At 42.6% G+C, this 22448-nt stretch overlaps 1 protein-coding gene across 1 annotated transcript in view; it reads left to right on the top strand.

Moving 5' to 3' along the window:
- ESRP1 (epithelial splicing regulatory protein 1) overlaps positions 1 to 9587 on the top strand; it is a 32524-nt gene extending 22937 nt beyond the window's left edge. The window contains exon 14 of the mRNA XM_059815267.1: positions 9497 to 9587. Within this exon, the coding sequence (XP_059671250.1) occupies positions 9497 to 9587 (91 nt within the window). The remainder of the gene's footprint in view (positions 1 to 9496) is intronic.
- The last annotated feature ends 12861 nt before the right edge of the window (positions 9588 to 22448 follow it).

Raw genomic sequence — 22448 nt, 5'->3', positions numbered from 1 at the left:
CTTTTGGCTCTTCTGGATACATTAGCTCTCTTCTACAGAACTAAAACTTCTGATACCATTTGTCCTCTGCAGTCATGAGGCTTTGGAGAGACCCATGTTCCCTGTAAGCCATAAACCATTCCTTGCCTGTCAGGAAACCTGCTAAAGAACTCAAGTATTCTATTAGATTCTGACCAGTGCTTTTTGTCTCTGGAAAAGGGTCCAAATAGCTACTTATGGAGTTACTGAGCAATACGGACTCTCTAGTACCTGTAAGATAACAAAGGTTTTCTTATCACTTTACACTAAACCAGTATGTCTATGAGCTGCCTGTTTTTGTGGGGTTTTTTATTAAAATGTTTCTTCACACATGAATTAATTTCTATAATGCCTTCATGTCTGTCTTATGGTTATGATAATATGTTACCAAACTCAGCTTCTTCAATGTAAGATCAAGAAAAATAAAATTCCAAACTTGCACTGGCAATATAAAACAAGTTTCTTAATAGCTCTATATATCAGGAGAACACAGTAGCAGTAATGGTTTGTAGTGACTTTGACATGTTGTTGTACTTAAAGTAATAAGACTGACCACTGCAGGCTAAGTGTCAGGCCCTACAGAGATTTTTCACTGAATGGGATCCCACATGAGTCCCATCAGTGGCTGCTTGGGCTGTGACCATATATGTTGGTTACAAACTGATCAATCCCAAGTCCCAAAATATCCTTTTTATGGTCTCGTCTGACAGTTGTATACTATTCTTACGAAACCATACCTATGTAGCTTCTGTGCCAATTACAAGTACCTCCCTCTAAAAAATGAAAAAAAAAGTAGAAATTTTGGAGTCAAGTTGGCTTCTTTCAGTTTTGTGAGATCTGGTGTTTGGATAATGCTTTTCCATCTAGAGTAAATGTTTGATCTACAGACAAATAATATATACTCTAATAGAGGTATTGAACCTTTGTAGCTGGTATTTTGGGGGTTTTGTTTTCTTTTTTTCTAAAAAAGTAAGCTTTATTGCTTTTCAGGCAAGTTCCCTTGCTTTATAAAGGATGCAGTAAGTAATTGGGTCCCTTTCATGTAGCAATCGGAACTCTCTTAAGTGGAGTTTTCTGGTTCCGAAATTTAATTCAAAAAATGTTAAGTATGTGCAGTAGGAAAGAATGGGGTATCCTCTGTACTAAGTGGTGCATTTAAATGCATGTACATGGAAAAGCAATACAGAGCTGGTGGCTAATGATCAGACAGTGGTTCATAAATCTAACTAGTGAATACTTATGGAAATAAGGAAAGTTTCTTTGACCTGCTGCCAAAAGGTTCTACCGCTTGTGTTTTGCAAGGTCAAGTTGCTTTATAATAGCCAATTCTGTTCTCCACACAGTAATCAACCAAGATGGTGGGGAGGGAGGGAGGCAGGCAGTGCTTTGGGCTTCAGTATCTATCAGAAATCCCTGAAACTCTCAAACTCTTCTTAATGCTCTTCTAGCTTTAGTGATGAAACCAATGGTGTAAAGAAATGGATGCCTTTTATGCTATTAAAATAGCTTTAGTGAACTCCTAATGAAAAGGAGGGAGAGCAAGTTATTCGGGATTTGTCAGTCTTTGATATCTCTGTTCAGCTTGTAATTATATCTGGCAACAAGTTCTGACAGCAAATCAGTGGTCTCGGTCTCTGCCTAGTCCCAGGCTTTTGAGAAAAAGAACAATAGGATTCATGGGTGGGAGGGAGGGGTTTCTTTCCTTATCTAATCCTGGATAAATAGGTGCACTACTTGCTGTATGTACGTACATAGAAAGTAATGAGTAACTGCACTACTTGGCAACTGCTAATATATTCTATAGAAACTTTCACCATACACAAACTTGAAAGTTACTGCTAGGGGACTTGTAGTTTTAAAGCAAAGTTAAATCTTATTGTATTTATTCAGTTCTAATGCCATTTTGATCACTTCTAAGCAATGCCTTTTAAAACCTCAAAAGTTTCTGTCAAGATCCGTAATTGTAGGAGCACAAGTAAACTTTGTTCTTTTTTCAACAGTATTTTGAATAGTGAAGTGGAAACAGGAGCTTCTTACTCAGTAGGTAGTATGGTGGTGGGACTTCCAGCCAAAAAATGACGTGGAAGCTGAAAACTGATGTGGGTTCAAACAAACTGGATAAATTCAAGGGCAGGAAATTCATTGTGAGTTAGTGAATACACAAAAACCACATCTGGCTCAGGAAGTCCTTGAACTCAAAATAACTGGGAGTTTTCTCTGTCCTATGGTAAACTCTTGTGCTATTGAACAAAGGTGGGTAGGTGAACTTGTTTGTCTGCATCTTTGAAGTAGTGTTTGTCTTGAGATATTGGTACCTCTTGTGAGCATGAGTCTCTTCCAATGTGTTTGTAGTTGTATTCAGCTGTGCTAGTCTAATACTGGCTAAGTTTAGGTTATCTCCCTGTTGTGTCAGTGTATGTACAGCTCTCCATTGGAGTGATTTGAATTAAAAGGTCTTTTTATGTGGTAGTTAAAGGCATGACTCTGACACTTGCTGCACAAGGAAATACAGGGTAATTTGTTAGTGTCTTCATCTGCTTCTGCCTCTTCCTGCTATAGATTAGGTATGTTTTTTTCTTATACACTAATCCACTTGCAAAAGTATTTATATATTTATTATATACATACAGAATTAATATATGTATGCATACATACATAAGGGGGAGGTGGGTGTGTGCGTATAAAAATAAAATGACCGAGGTTAGGAAAAAGCCTCACTTGTTCTCCGTGATGGGTCAGATCCTCCATAATGACCATCATGGAGAACAAGTGAGCCTTTTGCTAACCTTGGTCATTGCTCAGATCCATGTTGAAGCACAGTTAAGTTACAACCAGTTTAAACTGGCAACACTAGGAACAAGTGGGCTGGATTAGGAGTGATATCATTCAGAGCTGCTGCCAGCAGCTTTATTTGCATATCTGCATGTCTGGCTAACTAGCATCACTTGACAGAACTGGCTTAGGAAACAACCATATGTGTATTTAGCCTGGGAGAACTATCACAGATGGAGAACAGCAGCAGCCAGAAACAAAACCTCTTCATCAACTTAGTTGTACTCATAGCATCATAGCAACATTGTGGACCACAGCTCTTAGACTGTAGTACTCTTCTTTTCTGTTTTTACAATAAGTATGTCAGCTTGGATTGCATAAGATCACATCTGCAGTGAATGGGCTCACTGAGCATAAAAGCCTACTGGTGGCTTTTAGTTGCTGTCCAGCAAATGAAGTTCATATGTTTACATCAAGTGACAGAATTTGGGACTCTTCGTTACCTATCCTTGCTCATGGTGAGCGGGTGTCCATCATGGATTTGTCAAAATAACCTCAACTCTTTAGTTAACAACACAAACTTGTCACCAGAATGATTGGTTGTTTCTGGGGGGAAGACTTAATGATTCACTTTTCTAAGTGAAGGTAGTTTGCCAAGGATTAGAACAGCAGGTATGCCTTTAACTACTACTATATTTCATTGGAGAAGGAGTGCATTAGCAGGGAAGACCAATTGTTGCGTGCCTCCATAGGCTGTCATTATCGCTTCACTTGCAGGTTTTAGTTAGTAAAACCACCATGGTGTCTTAAAAGCAGCAGAATGGCAATGCTCTGATCAATAGGTATCTGGGTATTGGAATAGTAAAATTACTTAAAAAAAACCAAACCAGCTTTCTTCAACATTTTTACAGGCTTATCAACTTGTCTCTTGTAGCAGTGTCCAAGATTTACTCAACCCACCATACAAAATGCCACCATGGATGCTGGTGGAGGTTTTTCTACTTACAGATCCCAGTTCCTTTTGTGTGCTTACTATACCGAATGATTTGATGTTCAGTTAGCAGCTCTTACTGTCATGTTCTGACTTTGCTATCTAGTAAAACATTTGGATTAGTATGAGGGATTAATTGATATTACAACATTGTGCAAGGTAGATGCGGACATCAATTTGAGTATAGTTTTTCCTTTTGCTTATTTACAGTACAGTTCAGTGGTGGGAGAGAAGATCCCCTTGTTGTGCCTCAAGGCATGTGTGTCATCCGTGCAGGTGGCTTTTTTAAACATGTGCAGTGATGGCCAGGTGATCTCAGGTTATTCAGGGTGCAAAGATATGTTGCAGCAGCCCTCTACAGGGGTGTGTTAGAAAGTCCCAACAGGACCCAGGGCAGACCATTGCAGTCTTCTGTGGCAGCAAGTGCTTCTGGCTCCATTCTTTTTGCAGCTTGTTGTGCTACCATGAACTCATACAGATGGGAAGCTTCTTGCAGTAGGCAGACTGGTTAGATATGCATTGAGTGGGCAGCAGATTATCTGGTTTAATGTGGGGATGGCATCTGTACTGAAGCAGCTTTTGGTGCTTCCAGGGGTAGAGTTAGATTGATCTTGGAATAAGGCTCCTTAGAGCTTAAACTTTTCTTTTATTAAAAAAAAAAAAAGCCTTCCCTATTGAGAACACAGTCTGTGATATTTGTCCATGATTAAACAGCAGTCATGGGGATCTAAATGTCTCTATCTGATTAACAGATGACCTGATGATTTAGCAGCTATACTTCTGCTATTTGTCAAGTTATATGGCCTTTCTTTCTTTAAATATGGATAAACATTTTTGTCTTGAAAAAAGAAAACTATTCTGGTTATGTAAATACTTTGGCTAATAGCATGTCTTGATAGTTTTTGTGAACTAAGTACCATGTTAAAACTTTCAACTTCAGTAATTATACCACAAAATTTACTAGCTTTGCCTCTCAAACTTTGTATGAACCACTTCTAAAAAAGCTTTATACTGAAGCTGCATTTCCTCCTGCTTTTGGGCTGCTTTCCAGGAATGAACATCATAGGCATTCTGCTGCAAGCTTGTGTGTACATGCACATTACACTCATGACCTGTGCCAGCCCAAGGAGTAGTTGAAAATCTCTATTGGTCTCTGAAAAAATCTGCTGTTCATCAGATGCTGGGGTGATCTGTCAAATTTCCTTGAGGTTTTCTGAAGGCTACTTGGTGATGTGCACCTTCTGCTTTTTGCTGTTCTTCCTGCTGGCGTCAGTCAGAGGATCTGGCTTTGTGGTACTGCAGAGCTCCTTGTGGTCTGCTGGGCTTCCTAGAACTAGCAAAGGGTGAGGCTAATTTAGTCTTGCAACACTAGTGGATGAGTCCAACAAGTTGTTCTTCCCTGCCCCCCTCCCCTTTCTTTTCTCTTCCATGACTTTCCCTACTAGTGTTCCTCTACGTAGTATGGTGAGGGATATGTAGTAAGACTAACTTGCAATACAGGACCTGGCTTACAGTTCTGAATTTAATAAAGCTGTCAATCAGTAGCCTGATGAAAGGATATCTTCAGTATCTGTTGTCACAGAGCAGAAAATAGTTCATACTTAACAGAGAAAAAACTTTTTCAGGACTACAAAGTCATAGGGAAAAATAGGGATAGAAAATCTGCAGGGAGGGAACTGAAACCTGTAGATGGTGTCTATGCACATATCTGTTCCTACATGCAGATAGTGCTGGGTATGTCTGTGTTTCTCTTGACTGACCTGCAGGTTACTTGGCAGAGATCTAAAAACCTGCTTAGTTATGTATGCTGACTGTTCCCAACTCACACCCACTTTTAATATAAACCACAGCTTCCTTCTGGATATTGGTATAATGGATAATGGAAAAAAATATTAGGAAGTCAAACAGGAGAGACAGTGATACTCAATATTTCTACATAATATTTTAGTGATGAATGTTTGGGATCCTTGATGTGTATAAATGCTGTCTGAATGTCAACATTAACCTTTAGAACATGTGAAAACTTGTTCTTGCATCCAAAACTGATTTCTGAAACTTAATTGTGTTTTATTTTGAGAGTCTTTGGAGAATACCACAACCTTAGAAATATTGATTGGAAAAAAAAGTCCAATCTGGCTGTTGATTAGATCCAAGAAGGATCAATTCATAAGGCAAAAAGGTTTGCGTTAGGAAATGCTTCATAGCATGTTTAATTTCAAGAACTAGATTGAAATAAAGAGTTAAGGTCTTGCACTGCATCATTATATAGTAATATGCAACTACTAAGAACGGCTGTAGAAATCCTCTCTGACACTATGTAAAACATGCAAGTAACTGTTCCTGGGGTTAGTTTAGCTAGATAAGATAAGCTGGGATAGCTATTTGTCCTGTATCCCTCCCTGGATGCTTTTCATTACTGGTGTCCTCTATCTGCTGCTTTTCCGTCTGGAGACACGACCACTCCTAAGCTGCTCATTGCTATTCCTCTAGGAAGTTGTCTCCCCTCAGTTTGGGGGAACGCAGAAATGGCTGGGGACAGTGCATATATTACCTTGTATCAGTAATTAGAGCAGGTAGGGCCCTTAGCCTAACCTGGTGCTGAAGCTGTTACCTTTATCTCCAAAGTGGTGTTATAAATTAGCGAGTGCTTGTAGCATCTCAGTGAAAAGCCAGCAGGGTTAGCCTGAATAGCTGGAGTTTTAAACAGCAATGTTTGACTTCTGCTAAAGCAGATAAGAAAATATCTGCAAAAATAATAAAGTGGGGTGCAGGGGGGAGAGGACTGAAGGGGAAGCACTTCTATGCCCCTGAACATTGTCCTACTAGAGCTGAGGAGAAAGCACGCAAGGGCTCAGCACCAGGGCCAAGTGGCTGGGACAGTGGGAAAGCTGTTCCCTGGGATGCCCAGCCAAGGCTCTCGTGGCCCACCCTCTCAGCAAGGGCCAGAGAGGCAGAGGAACTCCAGTTTAACAGTGATACCTTCCAAAGACAAGGGATCTTCTTCAAAAGGAAGGCTAGATTGCCCAAGGTGTCTGTCTTGCTGTGGGTCTATTTTCTGGTGATTTCTTGTTTGGTTTTGGTGTTTTGTTTTTTTTTTTTTTAGTTTACCTCAAAGCTGCGTCATGATCTGGTTTGGTGGTTGGGCACCCCGCCCCCCCCAATAAGAATCAACTCTGAAAAAAAAACTGGAAAAAGGTCTCTTTCCTTGCTCTTCATATGAGTTTTGGAAGTAATGGGGTTGTTTTCATGAGGATTCTAGAAAAATTTAAACTATTCTACAGCTTAAGTTCTCTTACAGTGTTCTGTTTTCTTATCTCAGATGCACAAATTACCCTTTTTTGGTAGCTTCAGCTGTCTGGCCAAAAGGATTCATGTTAATGACATTTTCCACAAAGCTATGCAGTTGCAAATAGTCTGGGGGTGTGTCTTGTTCAGTGAAACAAAGAGTAAATTTTTTTTATTAAATGTTATATGTATATATGTGTGTCCAGCAGTAGCCGAAAACTCATATGGATTTCCTGACATTTTAGCAAAAAGAGGATACTTGCTGGAACTACTAAATCAAAACAAAACAAGGGTCTGTTAACTAGCTATAGTTTTGTGGCAATTTGAATAAGGCTATAAAAGACCTGACAAAGAATATCATAGTTTGTAGATGTTAGGAGCTTGGAGTATTTTGGGTGTTAGAGTATTTTTTGATTACTCCTGAATAAATTATATTAACTATCGTGGCATCAATATTGCTTTAAAGCAAGACAAGCATGAACCTTTGTGGTACTTGCCTTTAACCTGCGGCAGTTGCCATTGACCACCAAAGATGCTGTGTCTAAAGAGTCCATGAAATATATGTAAATAAAAGCAAATACTACCTCGCTAGCATTGCTGGCAGCTGTGGAGAGCTTCTTCCTCAGAGGTATTTGGCAGATAGGTAATGGTGGGTGCTGATCTGGAGCTTGCATCCAAACCACAGATGGTCATACCTGCCATGGATTCATCTCCTTACTCTTTAGATAGGTTTAAAACTTTGTGGTTGTAGGCAGCATATGGTGGCAATAGGCTCCAAAGCTGAATGGTGCACTGGGAGGCAAGACTTATTTTCAGCCTCCTTAGTGTCATAAGTTGACGGCTGGACCTTGTGCTTGAGAAGTTTAGTACATAGGTATAGTGGCTGTGGTAGTATTTTTGTTAGAGATTAATAAGATTATTAATATTATGGAAAAGGCATGCAGGGAACCATTAGTGGGAAGTGTTGTATTGTGATAAATTTGTATGAAGATGCTACTCTACAGCATAAAATCTTAACTTTCCATAGCTGTTCTTCCGGCAATAGGCTCAAAACTGATATATATGATTGCAAGTATCATCTCTGACATTAGAGCATCTCTGCTATCTGGTGGAGCCACCAGTGAAGAATTAGGAACATGATATTGGGGGGATAAACAAGCATTATAGGCAGTTCCTGTAGAAAAACAGCTCTCCTTCTAGACATGGATAGCTGTTCACTGTAGAAGTAGTAGTGTTAGACCTCAGTCAATTGCATTTGCTTAGTGAAACTCCTTGAAGACTTTTTGTCTGAAGGGAAACCATAAACATCTCTATGTTGTGTCCAGGAATGGCTCTTGTCTGCTGGATTTGCTTGTTGCCTGCTGTTATTGAGCTATCCTCTTCCATACTGTGCTGTATGAATATATCCTAGGGCTTTGCAAATAGTGGGAACTGGGGAAGGGAAAGACTGAAAACAGCGGTGAGAACATATGCTTGGAGGCAAATGCACCTACTGGACTTCAAAAGCGCAGAGAAACTCAAGAAGATTAGCTTTGATTTAGAGAGATTGAATACAGGCTAACACTGTAGCACTCATGGGGAGGGATGACTCCTCTGCAAGGAATCTTGGGACAGTGGCCTTTGGGCTAAACTTATTCTTCATGAGTATCATTTTAGCTAAGGATTTAAGCACAGATGTAAGCAAGCAAAGGAAAGACTGATAGTCCCCAGCAGAAACTTTCCCATGGTATTTTTATAGCCACAAGTTTGGAGAACAGAAGTGGAGGTGGTGTGGAAACTACTTTTCTAGTGTGTTTTGGGGAAGCTATCCTAGGTCTAAGGAATAGTATGAAAATGCTGATGGAAATGGTAGGTGCTTGAAGCCATGCTCAGGAGATCAAGCAAAATGATCAAGGTGGCTTTGAGCAAGAAGTATGGGCTTTTTGCAGGGTTTATTTGCTTTTTTACTTTCATCTTAAAATTGTATAATAGGCAGGAGAAGCCAGTGCCATCCCTCAGTGCTAGGACAACTTCAGAGATAAATGGCCTATGTGGAGCTACCTAGTAGTGAACTTAACTTTTCCTTTAGAGACTTCAAGAGTATGTGTGGCTCCAGCTGTACAGGAGGTGTGTTTGTCTCTGATCTCCAGGGACACTCTCTCGAGACCAGTCAGTTGTGACTGCCAGGGTCTGGAGACAGTAGTCGTCAACAAGGTACTGTGTGTACCCATGTGTTGTCCTGTTAGGGGAGGTTGATTACCCCTGTGTAGCTTCTGTTGTTGAATTGCTCTTGATGCCATGGTGATGGGAGAGTTACAAATGTCTATGTGGCCTGAACTTTGATATCTGCCCAGGGCTTTAAGAAAGGTTAAGGTAGCATAGCCAGCTGCTGGCGCTCTCTTCTGCACTAGTTTGGCTTCTGATTGCTTCTATCTTAACTTGTGTTTGTAGTATGCAGCAGAGGATGGACTTGTACACACAAATGATCCGGCCAGGACAGTGTCCAAAGAATGGATTTGCATTTAAAGGCCCCAGCAGTTAGACTTCCCTAGAGAAGGTAAGGATAATGAACCCCAGGAGACGGGCTTGGGGTTATCATAAGTGTTTGCTTCAGATAACCACGATATTCAACATAATTTTTCACTTGCTGCCCTGGGAACATAGCTACTCTCTGCTATGTCCAGAATGTCATGCTGCAATATGTAAGATGTTGGCTATTAAAGCCATCATTTAAAGGATTTTAACTACTCTAGTCTTGTTATGGGCTGCTGCTTTGCGTATTTCCCAGGGCTCCAAATGCATGCTACCTAAAGCTTTAATATCAGGATTGAGAGCCTCCAGTTTCCTGAGGAGCAAAGTGCAGAGATGATGTTACTCTCCTAGCAATGCACTAGGATATAGCGTTGGTTAGGCAGAATGAGCTACTTTCTTAGGTAACTACAGAATCGGATTTCTGAACCTTGTGCTGATGTAAAATTGCCACAATGAAGTAGACTGTGTTTGTATAACTGGCAGCTACTCTCTTGCTTTTGTAAGCTTTCTGATCAGGCTATTTTAGCCTTTCAAGCTTGGTTTACTTGATCCTCTGTATAGGAACAGTCAAAGGGTGAGGTCACCCAGAAAGCATTTGCGCAAAAAAAGCAAGTGGAACTGAAGAGTGGTGTATTGGTGGCTGCACTTTATGCTTTATCATGTGCAGCAGTCTTAAAGGAAGATATAGGAATATATTTATGAAAAATTCTTCTGTAATCTCTAGTCTTTTAAAAAATACATAGTCAAAGAAGTTATAGGATTTCTCAGGTGCTTTTCTTTCCTCTATTACTTTCTTCACCTTCCCCTCTGAAAAATAACAAAAAAATGCCCTCTTCTTCATTCTTCCTTTTCTCTGACACAAAGGCAACTTAGCCCAGGGTGTAATCCACTTCTGGGCAAAATCTTCGTCTGCAGCATCACCTTGCTGTCATCTGCTCTGAGTCCTGCTAAGTGAAGTACAGCATGTGTAAAAACAAAAGTGACCATCTCAGCTAGTTGGCCAGCAAACTGTTTTTTGGCTGAGCTGATAAAGCTAAACCCCGTCCACGTAACTAATAATCTAAGGCTGTAGATGCTTAGTAGCATCCTGTCCTAAACTATGCTACATTGCTTCCCATCCACCTGTAGCTGGTTGTCTATGGTGAGCGCTGCCATGCGGTGACCCAGGTCAGGAAAGCTGAACCAACTGGAAGAACCTGTGGGGAAAAAGGGTTCATCTTTCAGGCACTATTCACCCAATCCAGTTTACTGCTTTACTGTAAAAATCAGTTTTACTGATACTGTGTGAGTATCTGTGTCAGCTCAGAGAAGCAAAGGTAGAAGCGAGCAAAACAGGCACTGAGGGATGGTAATGGCATTGCCACATAGGAGTTGATGGTAAAACTTCATCATGAAAACTAAAGGGTCGTGTAATATTGAATAAAGTCTGGCATACTCTTAGTGAAACACTGTTCGCTCTAACAGAAAACGTCATTGAAATGCTGTGTGTGTAAGGTGGAAACTAAAGCTTTTGATCCTTCAGTAAAGATTTGATATCTTGAAAATGAAGAAATTAAAATTTGCTTTTATCATGGGGTTCAGTGACCTGCATAACTCTTCCATGCAGATTCCTCCACCCTTTCTGACGTTTTGAACAAACACAGCGAGCCTAGATGGAGATTTTGATTATGTTCCCAGTTTTACCACTGCTCAAGCCAATTGTGCTCAAGAAAAATCATCAGAACTCTGGAAATCAGCAGGTGGACCTCTAACTTTAAGAAAGTTAATGCACAATTTTCACAGGCAATGTGCACACAGATCACTAAGCCCTTCACTGAGAGCACAGGTGCTGAAATCAAGCAAGTCCTCAAGGGTTTCTTCTTGGTAAAGTATTAAGCTGCTCTTAACACAGAAATAGTTTAGCCTAAACCTCCAAGGTCTGATCTACTATGTTCTTTGAAATAGCAAAAAAGTCTTTTTTAACTAATTTTGCACACAGTTTAAAGTTGTTTTTTTAAAAGTATTTTAAGACCTCTAATTGTGCATTTGACATTTTTATTAAAAAAACATTGTTTTCTTGTCTTGTACATATTTGTCTGATTGTTCTGTGCTCTGTATACTTCAACATATTCTAACAGGCATATTTTACATGGCACAGAAATAATTAGTAATGTAAAATGGATTATCTGAGGGGAAAAAATGCTGTAACTTTGTAAAAAAAAAAAATATAAGTACAGGATGTTAAATGCTTTGTCTCTGATTCTTATCTTATACACTCTCTGATGTATTCAGGTATTTAAATTTTAAATGGCTTACAGCAGTAGACACTTTCAAACTTTGATCACACTACCTAGTCAAAAAGTGAGAAATGCAGTTAACCACTCATGTCATACTATTTTATTTTTCCACTTCTTGCTCTACTCACCCTACTTGGTGTTTAATGATACCATATTTAAGAGATGGAATCATGATCTGCTGTAAAACCCACCACCTAGTCTACTTTAAGGGAGGGTCAGGCAGGGACAGTTGTTTGAGTTTGGTCTTTCTGAACTACAGCAAGTATACTTTGACTATAACCTAGCACCACAATGGTCACTCTTGGCAAAGAAATCAGATTATGTACATGTTCTTACTTAAATAACTGATGTCTTTTAGCATCTGTCTCCCTGCCTGCCCTAGGACTGGGCAATTATACTCAAAGGGGAGTGGGGGGAAAAGAAACCCTGAAATAAAGAGATCTGTGAGGCAAAAAGTTATATTTGGGATAGGTTCTCTGGCATGTTCAAAATAAATCTTACAGAACTGAGGCTTTTGCAAGCTGATCTGTTCTTGAAATTGGCCACAAGCAACCCGTCTCTGCTGCACGTTAGAAACTATCTTCCAAAGAAGAGAAAGTTACTGCCAAACAAGATAAGGTATTTGGCAAACTGACCTGTCTCACTATTTAAAAACAAACAAATCCACAAAAATGTGCTTGGAGGTTTATGTGGGAAAGCATTTATCTGATGGACTCCTCCTTGCTGGTCCAGCTTCTCCTGGAAAGCACAGCTGGAGTGCTACCACCTCAAAGGTAATTCCTCTCCCAGAGACCGGTGCTCAGAGCTGTGTATGTGCTTTATTCCAAGACCCTCTAAACCACATAGATGGTCCAGGGTGGAGACCTTAGGCCCTGGGACCTGCATCTGCTGGAGACGCTGAGCTCAGCATCAGCTTTTCCTTCTCCTGTTCTCCCAAATACCTCTTCTAACTGTGGCTGAAGGGCTGCACCTTCGTGCTCCTTTGGTTGCATATTCTCTTGAGAAGAAGAAAGCAACAGGCTTTCGCAGTGTTGCAGCCTGAGAAGGGACTGAATCCACCTTGTAACCAATAGTGGTATGAGGTAAATCTGTCACCTCTGTTCTTATTAGACTAAGGAGCCATGGGAGGGGAGTCCCTCGTGGCTTTGGAGCCACTTTCTTCCCTCACTTTCCCCAAACTCAGCAGAAAGAATAGCAAAATTCTAGGACCTAACTCATGCTATGGTTCCTGGGAGGCCCTTGGGAAACCTCAACGGTTAAAACAGAGGTCCTATAAAGCGCTTTGGGTATGGGGTGCTTACGTTCCTCCTATAGCAGTATTTAGTTTGGAGACCAAAGCCACAACAGTGCCTTGGTGTCTATGAAAGTAGGTACAAGAGAAGAAAAAAAAAAAGGGGGTGTGGGAGGGAATGACAACAGCAAAGTAGGAAAACTCTTCCAGACAAGACAAGTGATAATGCTAATGAGGCTATCTAATTTTAAAATTCCCCCCCTTTCATTTTTTTTCCTTTATTTCTTTGCTCTTCTCTTTCCTGTGTGCTACCCTCCTGCAATCACTACAGCCATAGTAATCTAGATTTATATTTTCTTCTGGCAAACTTCACACTGTTACAGTCTGAAGCATTTGCCAGAACCTTCTTTTAAATCACTATTCTGTAAGCATGAGTATATTGAACAGGATTTATTGATGCAAAATATTTTAAAATGGTATTTCCAACTTCTCAGAAAGAGAAGATGGTTCTGCCTTTAATTTTGGAGCACAGTTATAAATTAATAGTTATGCAGAGAGAAAATTAGCCTATATGAGCCACTTGGGGAGTGATGGTGGAATAGACCATTTGCATATTAACTGCATAGGAATATCCCAACTGCGCAAATACAGATAGGGAGTGAGTGGATGGGAAGCAGTAGGGCAGAAAAGGTTTGGAAAAATGAATTGCAAACTGTATGCAACAATAATTAAATGCTTTTGGGGAAAAAAAAAAAGCAAACCTCACGTTGGGTTGCACAAATGGGATTTTTGTTTGGGATGCTCTTGAAGTTTTCTAAGTCGTCTATGCAGTGCTGGTAAAACTTAAGTGAAAAGTTATGGCCAACAGTTGGCACAAAAATTGCAGAAAGGTGGGGACCAACAGCAGAGTGAACAGACAGGACGTGAAAATGGCTCCTGGGGCCTGCTGAAGGCATTGGGATTGCTTCATTTGGTGAAAAGGAGGCTGAGGAGTGGTATGAGAACAGCATATAAAAAATATGGCTATGAAGAGAGAAAGAATAAATTCTTCCCATTGTGGATGGGACCAGGAGAGAGAGAGATGGAGTTACAGCCAGGGATTAAGGCGGATGTGAGAACAAACCTTCCCATACTAACAATAGTTAAGTACTGATCTGGACTGCCTGTGTAGGCTGCTCAGTCTCCACTCCTGGCAATCTTTTGGGACTGGTTGCCCAAGCACCCATCAGAGATGGCACTGGTATAGCTGATGGCACTGGTATAGCTGATCCCACTGTTGGGCACTGATGTGGACTAGATGTCTTCTTCAGGTCCCCGCCAGCCTTGTTTTCTATGATGATACCGCTTTCTTCTTAGATTTTATAAAGTTAGATGCACATTCTAATGTATATGATCTGACTTGGGTCTTGTGTTGCTTTTCACAACCTCTGTCATATTTGGGATTCTTTGAATTCTATTTATTAAGTTCAGAATGGAATCCTTTATATTCTTTTTCAATAAGTCAGTCTTTTAATTTATTACAACAATATTAAATGTCATTTAACCTAAAGCTGAGTAGGGTACCATGCCCCCATTATAACGGTTGTATGTTTCAGAAATCAAACAAACTAGAAATTAAGCAATTCCTACAAAAGGGGAAAACGTGCATATGTTTGGTTTTCTTTTTGCAAGATTAATTGGAAAATCTCACAGCTTTGATATCTTTAAATATCTCAGTTACCTCAGTTAGGCACAGGATCTCAGCTGGAGGCAATTTTATTTATTTAAGCAGGAAAGCCTGAAACTCCATCAATAAAGATGAAAGTCCAATTCCACAATGTAACTTTCTCTGAGGTTAAGATTATTAATTGAACTTGAGATGTGAATCTATCACTCAGGTATTCAGATGTGTAAATAATATGTAATATGAACGTAATAACTGGAATTAATCTGAACAAACATTGTGAAAATATATATTATACTTTCATAAAGACAGTATTTAAAATTATTGTATTACATGGAGGAAATTCACCTTCTGAGCTACAGTCTTAGTAAAACATGTTTTTAAATCTAATGGGTTTATATGTTTAAAAAAAAAAATCTAAACTGCAGAAGCTTACTATACCTTCCACTAGCCTGGATAACCTAAGGAATGACAACTTTGTTTACTCTGATAATAAAAGTATGTCCAGTATTCAGCCTGCTACACCTTCATCCTGTTTCTCTTTTTTTTTTATTTTAAACTGAGTCTCAGCAATCATGTTGACTTGTATTTTAAAATCCCAAATTAAAAATCTAAAACTGAATATTTATGTATTTCATGTAGTTTTTATAAGAGCTTAATGTTAAGGAATTTTTTTTAAATAAGCTTTTGTCTAACACTTATGTGCTTTCTGTGGTCAGTATGCCAGCCTGCATAGCATGATGTTACACTGTTTAACTAGGAACATTACAATCTTTTTCTCATTCTAAAACAATTTTAAAAAAAAAGAGAATTCTATCACAATTTGTTTCCTGTGAAAATAACACCTCACATTTAGGGTAAGATTTCTTTAAGCGTAAAGGAGTTCCTAAAAATTCTGCCCGCAAATTTTTATTTTTCTATTTGCACTTTTGCAAAACAAAGGAAAATCTCGCTGTAACATCTCGCGACAGCAAGAGCTTTACGCGGGTGTTGGGAAAAGCCAGTTTCCACACTGCCTGTGGGCAGCTATAGAGAGCTTGGTGCTCTCCATTTTGCCAGTGAAATTTCTTGTCCTAAATTTCCTACCGTGCACCCTGAGCCGCCAAAACCAAACAATACTTCAAGTCTTTAATTATATTTTGGTCTGTGGGTTTTGGTTGTTTTCTTCTCAAAGATTGCAAGCTAATAATAAATATACATTGATTCAAGTAAATTGCAAAGGAATACCCCAAGTCTGTGACCACGAAGTGTTTTTAACCCATAATTAGTAACTTGCCAACCAAAGCTGTGTATGTTCTGGTGTCTGAATTGCAGCAGTGCCGTCCTCTAAGGAGACTTTTTCAGGACGCTTTTATCGCTGCCAACAGCCTCGAATGCTAGGACTGCTGTATTTCAAGATCTTACATGTGGCAAGATCCTAAAAGCAATGCTGCCAGAAAGCAGCAAATTGCAATGAAAAATGCAATGACTGGCATTGGCTTTTTTTTTTTTTTTTTTTTTACATTTACAGTTTTACGCTTTCAGCAAGGGACCTTGTTAAAATGCAGAGCTGGTAGAAACTGGCCAAAATAATGAGAAGAGAGAGAAGACTCTAACCCCGTCCCATACAAAGCACTCCAGGGAGGGGGAGGGTGAATATGCCCTCTCCCCCTCTGTCACCCACTTCCCTGAGTATGGACTTTCTGCCTTTTTTCATGCTCCCACCTATATATCCCACCCTGCTCTTTCTCAAAGGTCATCTCCTTGGCCTCTCCGGAGCTGGGGAGGGGGTAGAGCCGGGCCGTGCCCCTCACAGGGGGAGAAGGGCTGGCAGGGGGACAGTGCTGGAGGGGAGGGAAGGGGGCGAGAGGCGCGGTACAGGGACCCAAAGCACCAGGAGTCCTGCGCAAGCGTGGCGGTACTCCCCCAGCAGAGAGGGTGGTGAGGGGCAGGCACAGCCCACTCCCCAGCATCCCCTGTCCAGCCCCTGTCCCTCTCTGGTCCCATGCCACAGGGAAGGAGCCGGTGTGTTTGCCGGGCTCAGCACCACCTTGAAGCAACCGGTTATTTCAGTGTGTGCTCAGACAGGCACGTTTGGCTCGTGAATCCACGTGGACTCTTTTTCTGTTGTTGTTTAATCATTAATCACTTGAACAGAGATGTAAGCAGCCCCTCTTGCCTGCATCCTCACCCACAAAGGGAGTCAAGTGATCCTTTTGAACACTGCAGTTCACAGCTAGGCTACTTGGCTAACAAGCCTGGGCAGTCAGAGCAAGCGTAAGCAAGATGAGCTTGCTTTTGTCCACCTTTGCTGCCTCTGCCCTGCTTGGTTTGAGAAGCCGATGGAAGGTCATGCTGTGCTAAATTGGAAACAAAGAAAAAAAACTTGTTTTCACCGTGGAAGTGGAGCATGGTGATAAAAAATGTTCTCCTGTGGCTCTTGCATGTTGTGTGGCAGTTACTTGGCTCAGTACCTGCATCTCCCCAGGGTATGTGTAATCCTGGTCTGCTGTGGGACCTCCTGCAATGAGACACTTCAGTAACAGAGTCTGAGCAAACCCTGTTGAAAGGATGTGTGACCAAAGCACTGGCTACAGAACTGTGCTGGAAAACAGCTGAAAAAGTACCATGGCCATGCTGAGAAAAGTTATTAAATACCAACGCCACCCCTTCAGTTAGTGCTGTGAGAGATGTGGCTGCACACATCAGCCTGGCTGGGCTTGAGGGAGAGGACCGATTTAATAGCCATAACTGAGCAAGGAGCCCCCATGAACTCCAGTAAACCATACCCTGACTGGCTCTGACTGCCTATGAGATGTCTGAAAACAGAAATATCATACCCAAGGATGGGCCTGGAGACCCAAACTTTGGGGTTTTTTCAACTTTATCAATCCAGTTAATGAAAGGTATCACCTCTGCCTAGAAGGTATGCATGCCCCCATTCATACCCAGGGGCCATGATTTCATACTATGAGAGCAACCCCAACCAAAAATCCCTTCCTCCTCCCTGGCCATGCTTGCAGCCGGCCCTGCACCACCGCACACTGCCCTGCATCCTGGGCACGGCCCTGAGGGTCCAAGGGCACTCTTGGGCATAGAGAAGCAACAGAGATCTTTAGCCAGTAATAGTTCCCTATTACTGATCGCAGTTTGGAGCTGGATCAACAGCGGTGGCCACACAGTCAAGGGGAGCCCCAGTGCAGAGCCAGGAACGAGCAGGGAGTTGAAGTAGCACCACCATCAACACTGGGATGTCACTAGAGCATCACAGGATCCCAGGCAACGGAACAGCCTGAAAAGACCCGGGAGAAATTTAGGGAAGGCCAGCTGGAGGCACGGTGCTCTGCTCTCACCCTCATGGTAGCACTAGCACATCGAATCGCCCCACACTCAACCAAGGCTTCCTGCAACAGCTGAATAGGTGGCAGAAGCTTATCCCACCCAGTCTCATTGCACCACAGAAGAGAAACAAAATGCAGGAGTGGTTTGCACCACAAAGGCTATGAGCCTTGTCTACCCCAGCTATCGACAACTGATATCGTACTGAGTTTTGAGCCTGACTGGTGATAAAAGAGTGGTCCCAGGCTCACCACGCTCATGGAGCCTGGGGTGGGAGTGTTGAGGCCCTGCTGTGAATTACTGCTGGAGTTTGGGGGGGTTTGGGCAGGGGCTGAGGCTGTGCCAGCCCCACTGCAGCCAGATCCCTGATGGGGAAGGAAGGAGGGAGGTCCTCTCTCACATGGCTGCAGTCACATTTAGGTGGACTTAGCAGTGAGCACCCTCCATGATAGCACAGGAATTAAATAAGAATGCACAGAAATGAGCACAGAGAAAATTAAAGATGGCCTAGATTAATCAGCAAGCCTGGTTTTCTTCTTATAGAGTTGTCACACACTGCTGCCTGTAGAGAGAATCCATCACGGTATAACGAAGCATCAGCAGCAAAAATGGGATTTTGTGAGCGTTCCCTCTGAGATCTCTAACGTCAAACCCCATGTCCTGTGTCCATCCACGCAGGTGGGGAGTTGCATGGGCTGCTGTGATCCGGAGGCTGCTGGCTCTGTCTGTGCAGTCTGTGCGTCCCTCCGCCTGCTCCTCTGGCTGCCAAGAACCAGGAGAGCATCCCTGGCCCTGCTTTGCTTCCAGTCTCAGCCCCTGTATCAAAGCTGGTGTGAGGTTATAGAGGGAGGCGTCTGCGTTGCAAGCTCCCCAGCCATCAGCTGAGCCAGCTTTCAGCAGGCAGCGACAGCGTCTGGCATGTGCACGCCACCTGAAATGGCACAGCAGCGCTTCACCCACATCTCTTAGGAGACTGGTGTGTAACTCGGGGTGCAAGATACACACTAAACGAAGAACAAAGGAGCCCATTTATTAAAAAGCTTCAGCCTGTAGAAATCTGCTTGCAGGGTGGAGAGGGAAAGGATGTTACATGGAATAAATGTTTCTTACAAGGGATTGTAAGTAAGCACAAAGTTATGGAGTGGCAACATTTCTAGAGCACTCCTCTGCCTGGGCACCATTCCTGGTTAAAGGACCCTTGTCACTACCCTGATACAAATTGTAGCTGGGCTATTTTTACTAACCAACATCTCAGATGGAAAATACAGTTACAACCAAATGGAAAAAGCTAGTAAGATAGAGCTGATTGATAGATGGGTTTTAACACTTGATTCTTTTTCAGACAGCAGCTGCAAAAATAGCAGAATGGAATCACACGTTCATTGTTTCTGACTTCAGATAAAAAAGCATCCATCCTGTGTTGGAGGAGACAAATTACAGCCAAAGTTTCAAACCCAGCCTGGTCTTCAAGTCTCAGGCAGGTTGGGTCTCCTTCCTGTGCGCAGTCACCAGTTGCAGCTGCTCTAAAGGTTCAATAACACCCTCGCTGGCCCCGGTTAAAGCTTCCGACTGTGCAGGTACCCTGGGGTATGTCTGTGCAACCCCATGAGCTCATGGGCTGCAGGGGCCTGTGGTCAGCAACGCTGCCAGGGCATCACACGACATTGCTGTGTCCCCCACTCACAAGCAGGATTAAAAAGTATAATAAGGTAAAAATGAATAAATGGATGACGACATAAAACTGGGTGCTGTGGTTAGCTGTATGCCACAGGGCAGTAGCTGTGTATTTGAGGTCATTACTCTGATCCTCATTCTTCATGACAAGGGGAAAACAGTGTTTGGGAAGAGCTGGGGGGCTCTGGTACAGCCACCCATCTCCACCAGCAGCAGCTTGCGGGGCAGAGCTGAGCCGCCCGCCCAGCACTGCCTGGCAAGTCGAAAAAAACTTTGGAAATAAGCACCGCTTCTGCTCTGTTGTGCAGGTGATTTTTTTCCCCCTCCCAACTTGTTATAAAACCTGTGAGCTGTGACCAGCTTTCTGGATGCTACAGGCGAGTAATTCTCCTATTGAAACGTTCTGGCTGCGGCGCGGTGAGACCCGGCAGCACCTCCGCCAGCTGAGGCTGTGGCCGCAGAGTACACTTTCCAGCCCGGGAAGATGGAGACTGGTAGGTGGACATAAAAAAAGGCAGTGTCTTCCAAATCCATCTCTCTGTGTGCTTTGGGATAAATGTATAGTGGCTGAACCAACCGGAGGGAAGGAAATTTCTGGTTTAATTAAATGAACAGACTGAGCAACCAGATGCTTGAATAAAGAATAAAGAGCTGCCACTTCTCTAGGAGAGGACTTCGGTGGTGGGGGCTGGTTCGCGGATGGGCCACTTTCCCCTGCTCCTGCCCTTGGGGACAGCACTGTATTGTCTCTTTACACATAGGTGACTTGGACTGACATCGGTGGTGATCATACACTTGCACAGGAGGGGAAACGGAGCTCCCCTTGAGAGCAGACGCTGGCTCTCCCCGTAGCGCACACCAAGATCACCTGACAAATCCCGTACGGGTGATGCACAACACGCTTTGGGTACTGACAGATTTACAGAAAGCTGCTTAAGGTGGAAGGCAGCTGCAGGGCGGCTGTACGAGGCACTTGCACATCCTTATTTCGCTGTGTTCAACTCAACTAACTAATAAGACAAAAGCCACTTTAAAAGCACCCTGCAGATTACTTTGTGCAAGAGCTTCTTAAAAGCTCACACAATGAAAGTGCATTTGAGCTAAAAATATGGCATCAGTCATGGCAGTATATAATAGCTATAACTTTTAACCCAGGAGGAATCAGCTCTGTTAAGTGTATCCCTTTACAACTGCTGGCACCTGGGAATAGTGTCTGTGTTTCTGGGTCAGTCTTTCAGATCCCAGTTTGTCAGGCTAAAAGGAACTGAACCTTTTCTACCTAAAATGTAACAGCCCGCCGTATTGCGCACTCGAGTAAATCTAATGGCCAGCAATGGTGCGACAAAAATAATGCGGGCAGCTGGGGAGGGAGTTGATGCCTGTGATTTAATCCATCATGAAATCGCTCTCAGGCACCCCATTTCAATGCAATTTGTGTGCTATGGAAGCGTTTCTGCTGCTGAGTTATTTCTGTTGTTTCACGCCCGACGGCGGTCACTGCCCCCCTGCCCCGTCCTGCCCAGCTTCCCCAGTCCCACCCGTGGAGGGTGAAAGGCTCCGTGGGAGCGGAGTCAGAGCCACCCCGGGGCTCACGGGACCTGAGCTTCACCTTATGCTTTGCCAGCCAAGTCGTCTGACTTTTCTTGGGTTTAGCACAAGATGGCTAATAAGTATTATCTGTAAGCGAGGGAAAGTACAAACAGCTTTTATCTCCACAAAGCCAGGCAGTGTGTGTCCCCACCGGCTTGGAGTCAACCGCATCTATCTACGCGGTTAAAAACCACCAGCCCCTTATCTGCAAAACCTCTTGCAAGAGAGAGACCTGAGATATCTTGTTTTCTGGCTCTCAAGACAAAGACTGAGGCTTAGGTCCACACTTTAAAGTTTCATTTTGCCAATCGGGAGTTTGCAGGGCTTGGTGCCTACCATCCCCAGCCAAACAGCCACGCCGGCGGGACTGCTGTTATCACAAAAGTGAAACCTATTTAAACTGCCATCCTGCTATCGACTATCCCAGTCCTGATACGGCCGAGGAGAAGCAGGTAGTCAGTTCAAGGGCTAGCGCTGTTTGCTTGATAAATATTAATGGTGTGGAGCAACGAGTACTGCAACACTGCAAAAGGTCCTTAAAAATGTTCAGAGGATGAAAATTGCCGACACTGTTGTGATTTTGGAGCTCAAATAATAAATGATTCAACAACTGTACAGTTACCATGGGGATGAATTCTCATTGAGCCTAAAATTACCAAGCTGCTGACAAGGACCTATTTTTAGTATCAGCAGATGTGTATCTTTAAAAACATCAGCACAAACCTACTACTGTGTGTTTGTGTATGCATGCCTGCTCGCCTATAATTGAGTTTTCTGATGCTAATAACAAAAGCAAAAATAAGTAAATGTCTGATTGCTGCAACGGACGATGCAGCGACTTAGGCTGGGGTTGATAAGCGGAAGTTGCAATTAATACCTGATAAATAAAGCATGCAAAGTGGCCAGATTGCCAGTACGTAACTGAACTAGTAAGCAGAGCCCTATCATTACCGTCAGCTAATGTGCTACAGTAATGGAGTGTCTCTTTTCAGTGCCTGCAAGTATCTAATGGGAAGCACCCGTCTGCACTGTCACAGCCCCACGACCCGGGAAAACGGAGGCTCAAAGCTGACATGAGCTGCTGGCCCAGATCCTGAATCTCTGCGCTCAAAGACTGAG

This window comes from Gavia stellata, chromosome 3 (genome assembly GCF_030936135.1).
Source record: "Gavia stellata isolate bGavSte3 chromosome 3, bGavSte3.hap2, whole genome shotgun sequence".
In the NCBI taxonomy this organism is placed as follows: Eukaryota; Metazoa; Chordata; class Aves; order Gaviiformes; family Gaviidae; genus Gavia; species Gavia stellata.
The sequence above is the reverse complement of the archived record's forward strand: the minus strand, read 5'-3'. Positions and strand labels throughout refer to the sequence as shown.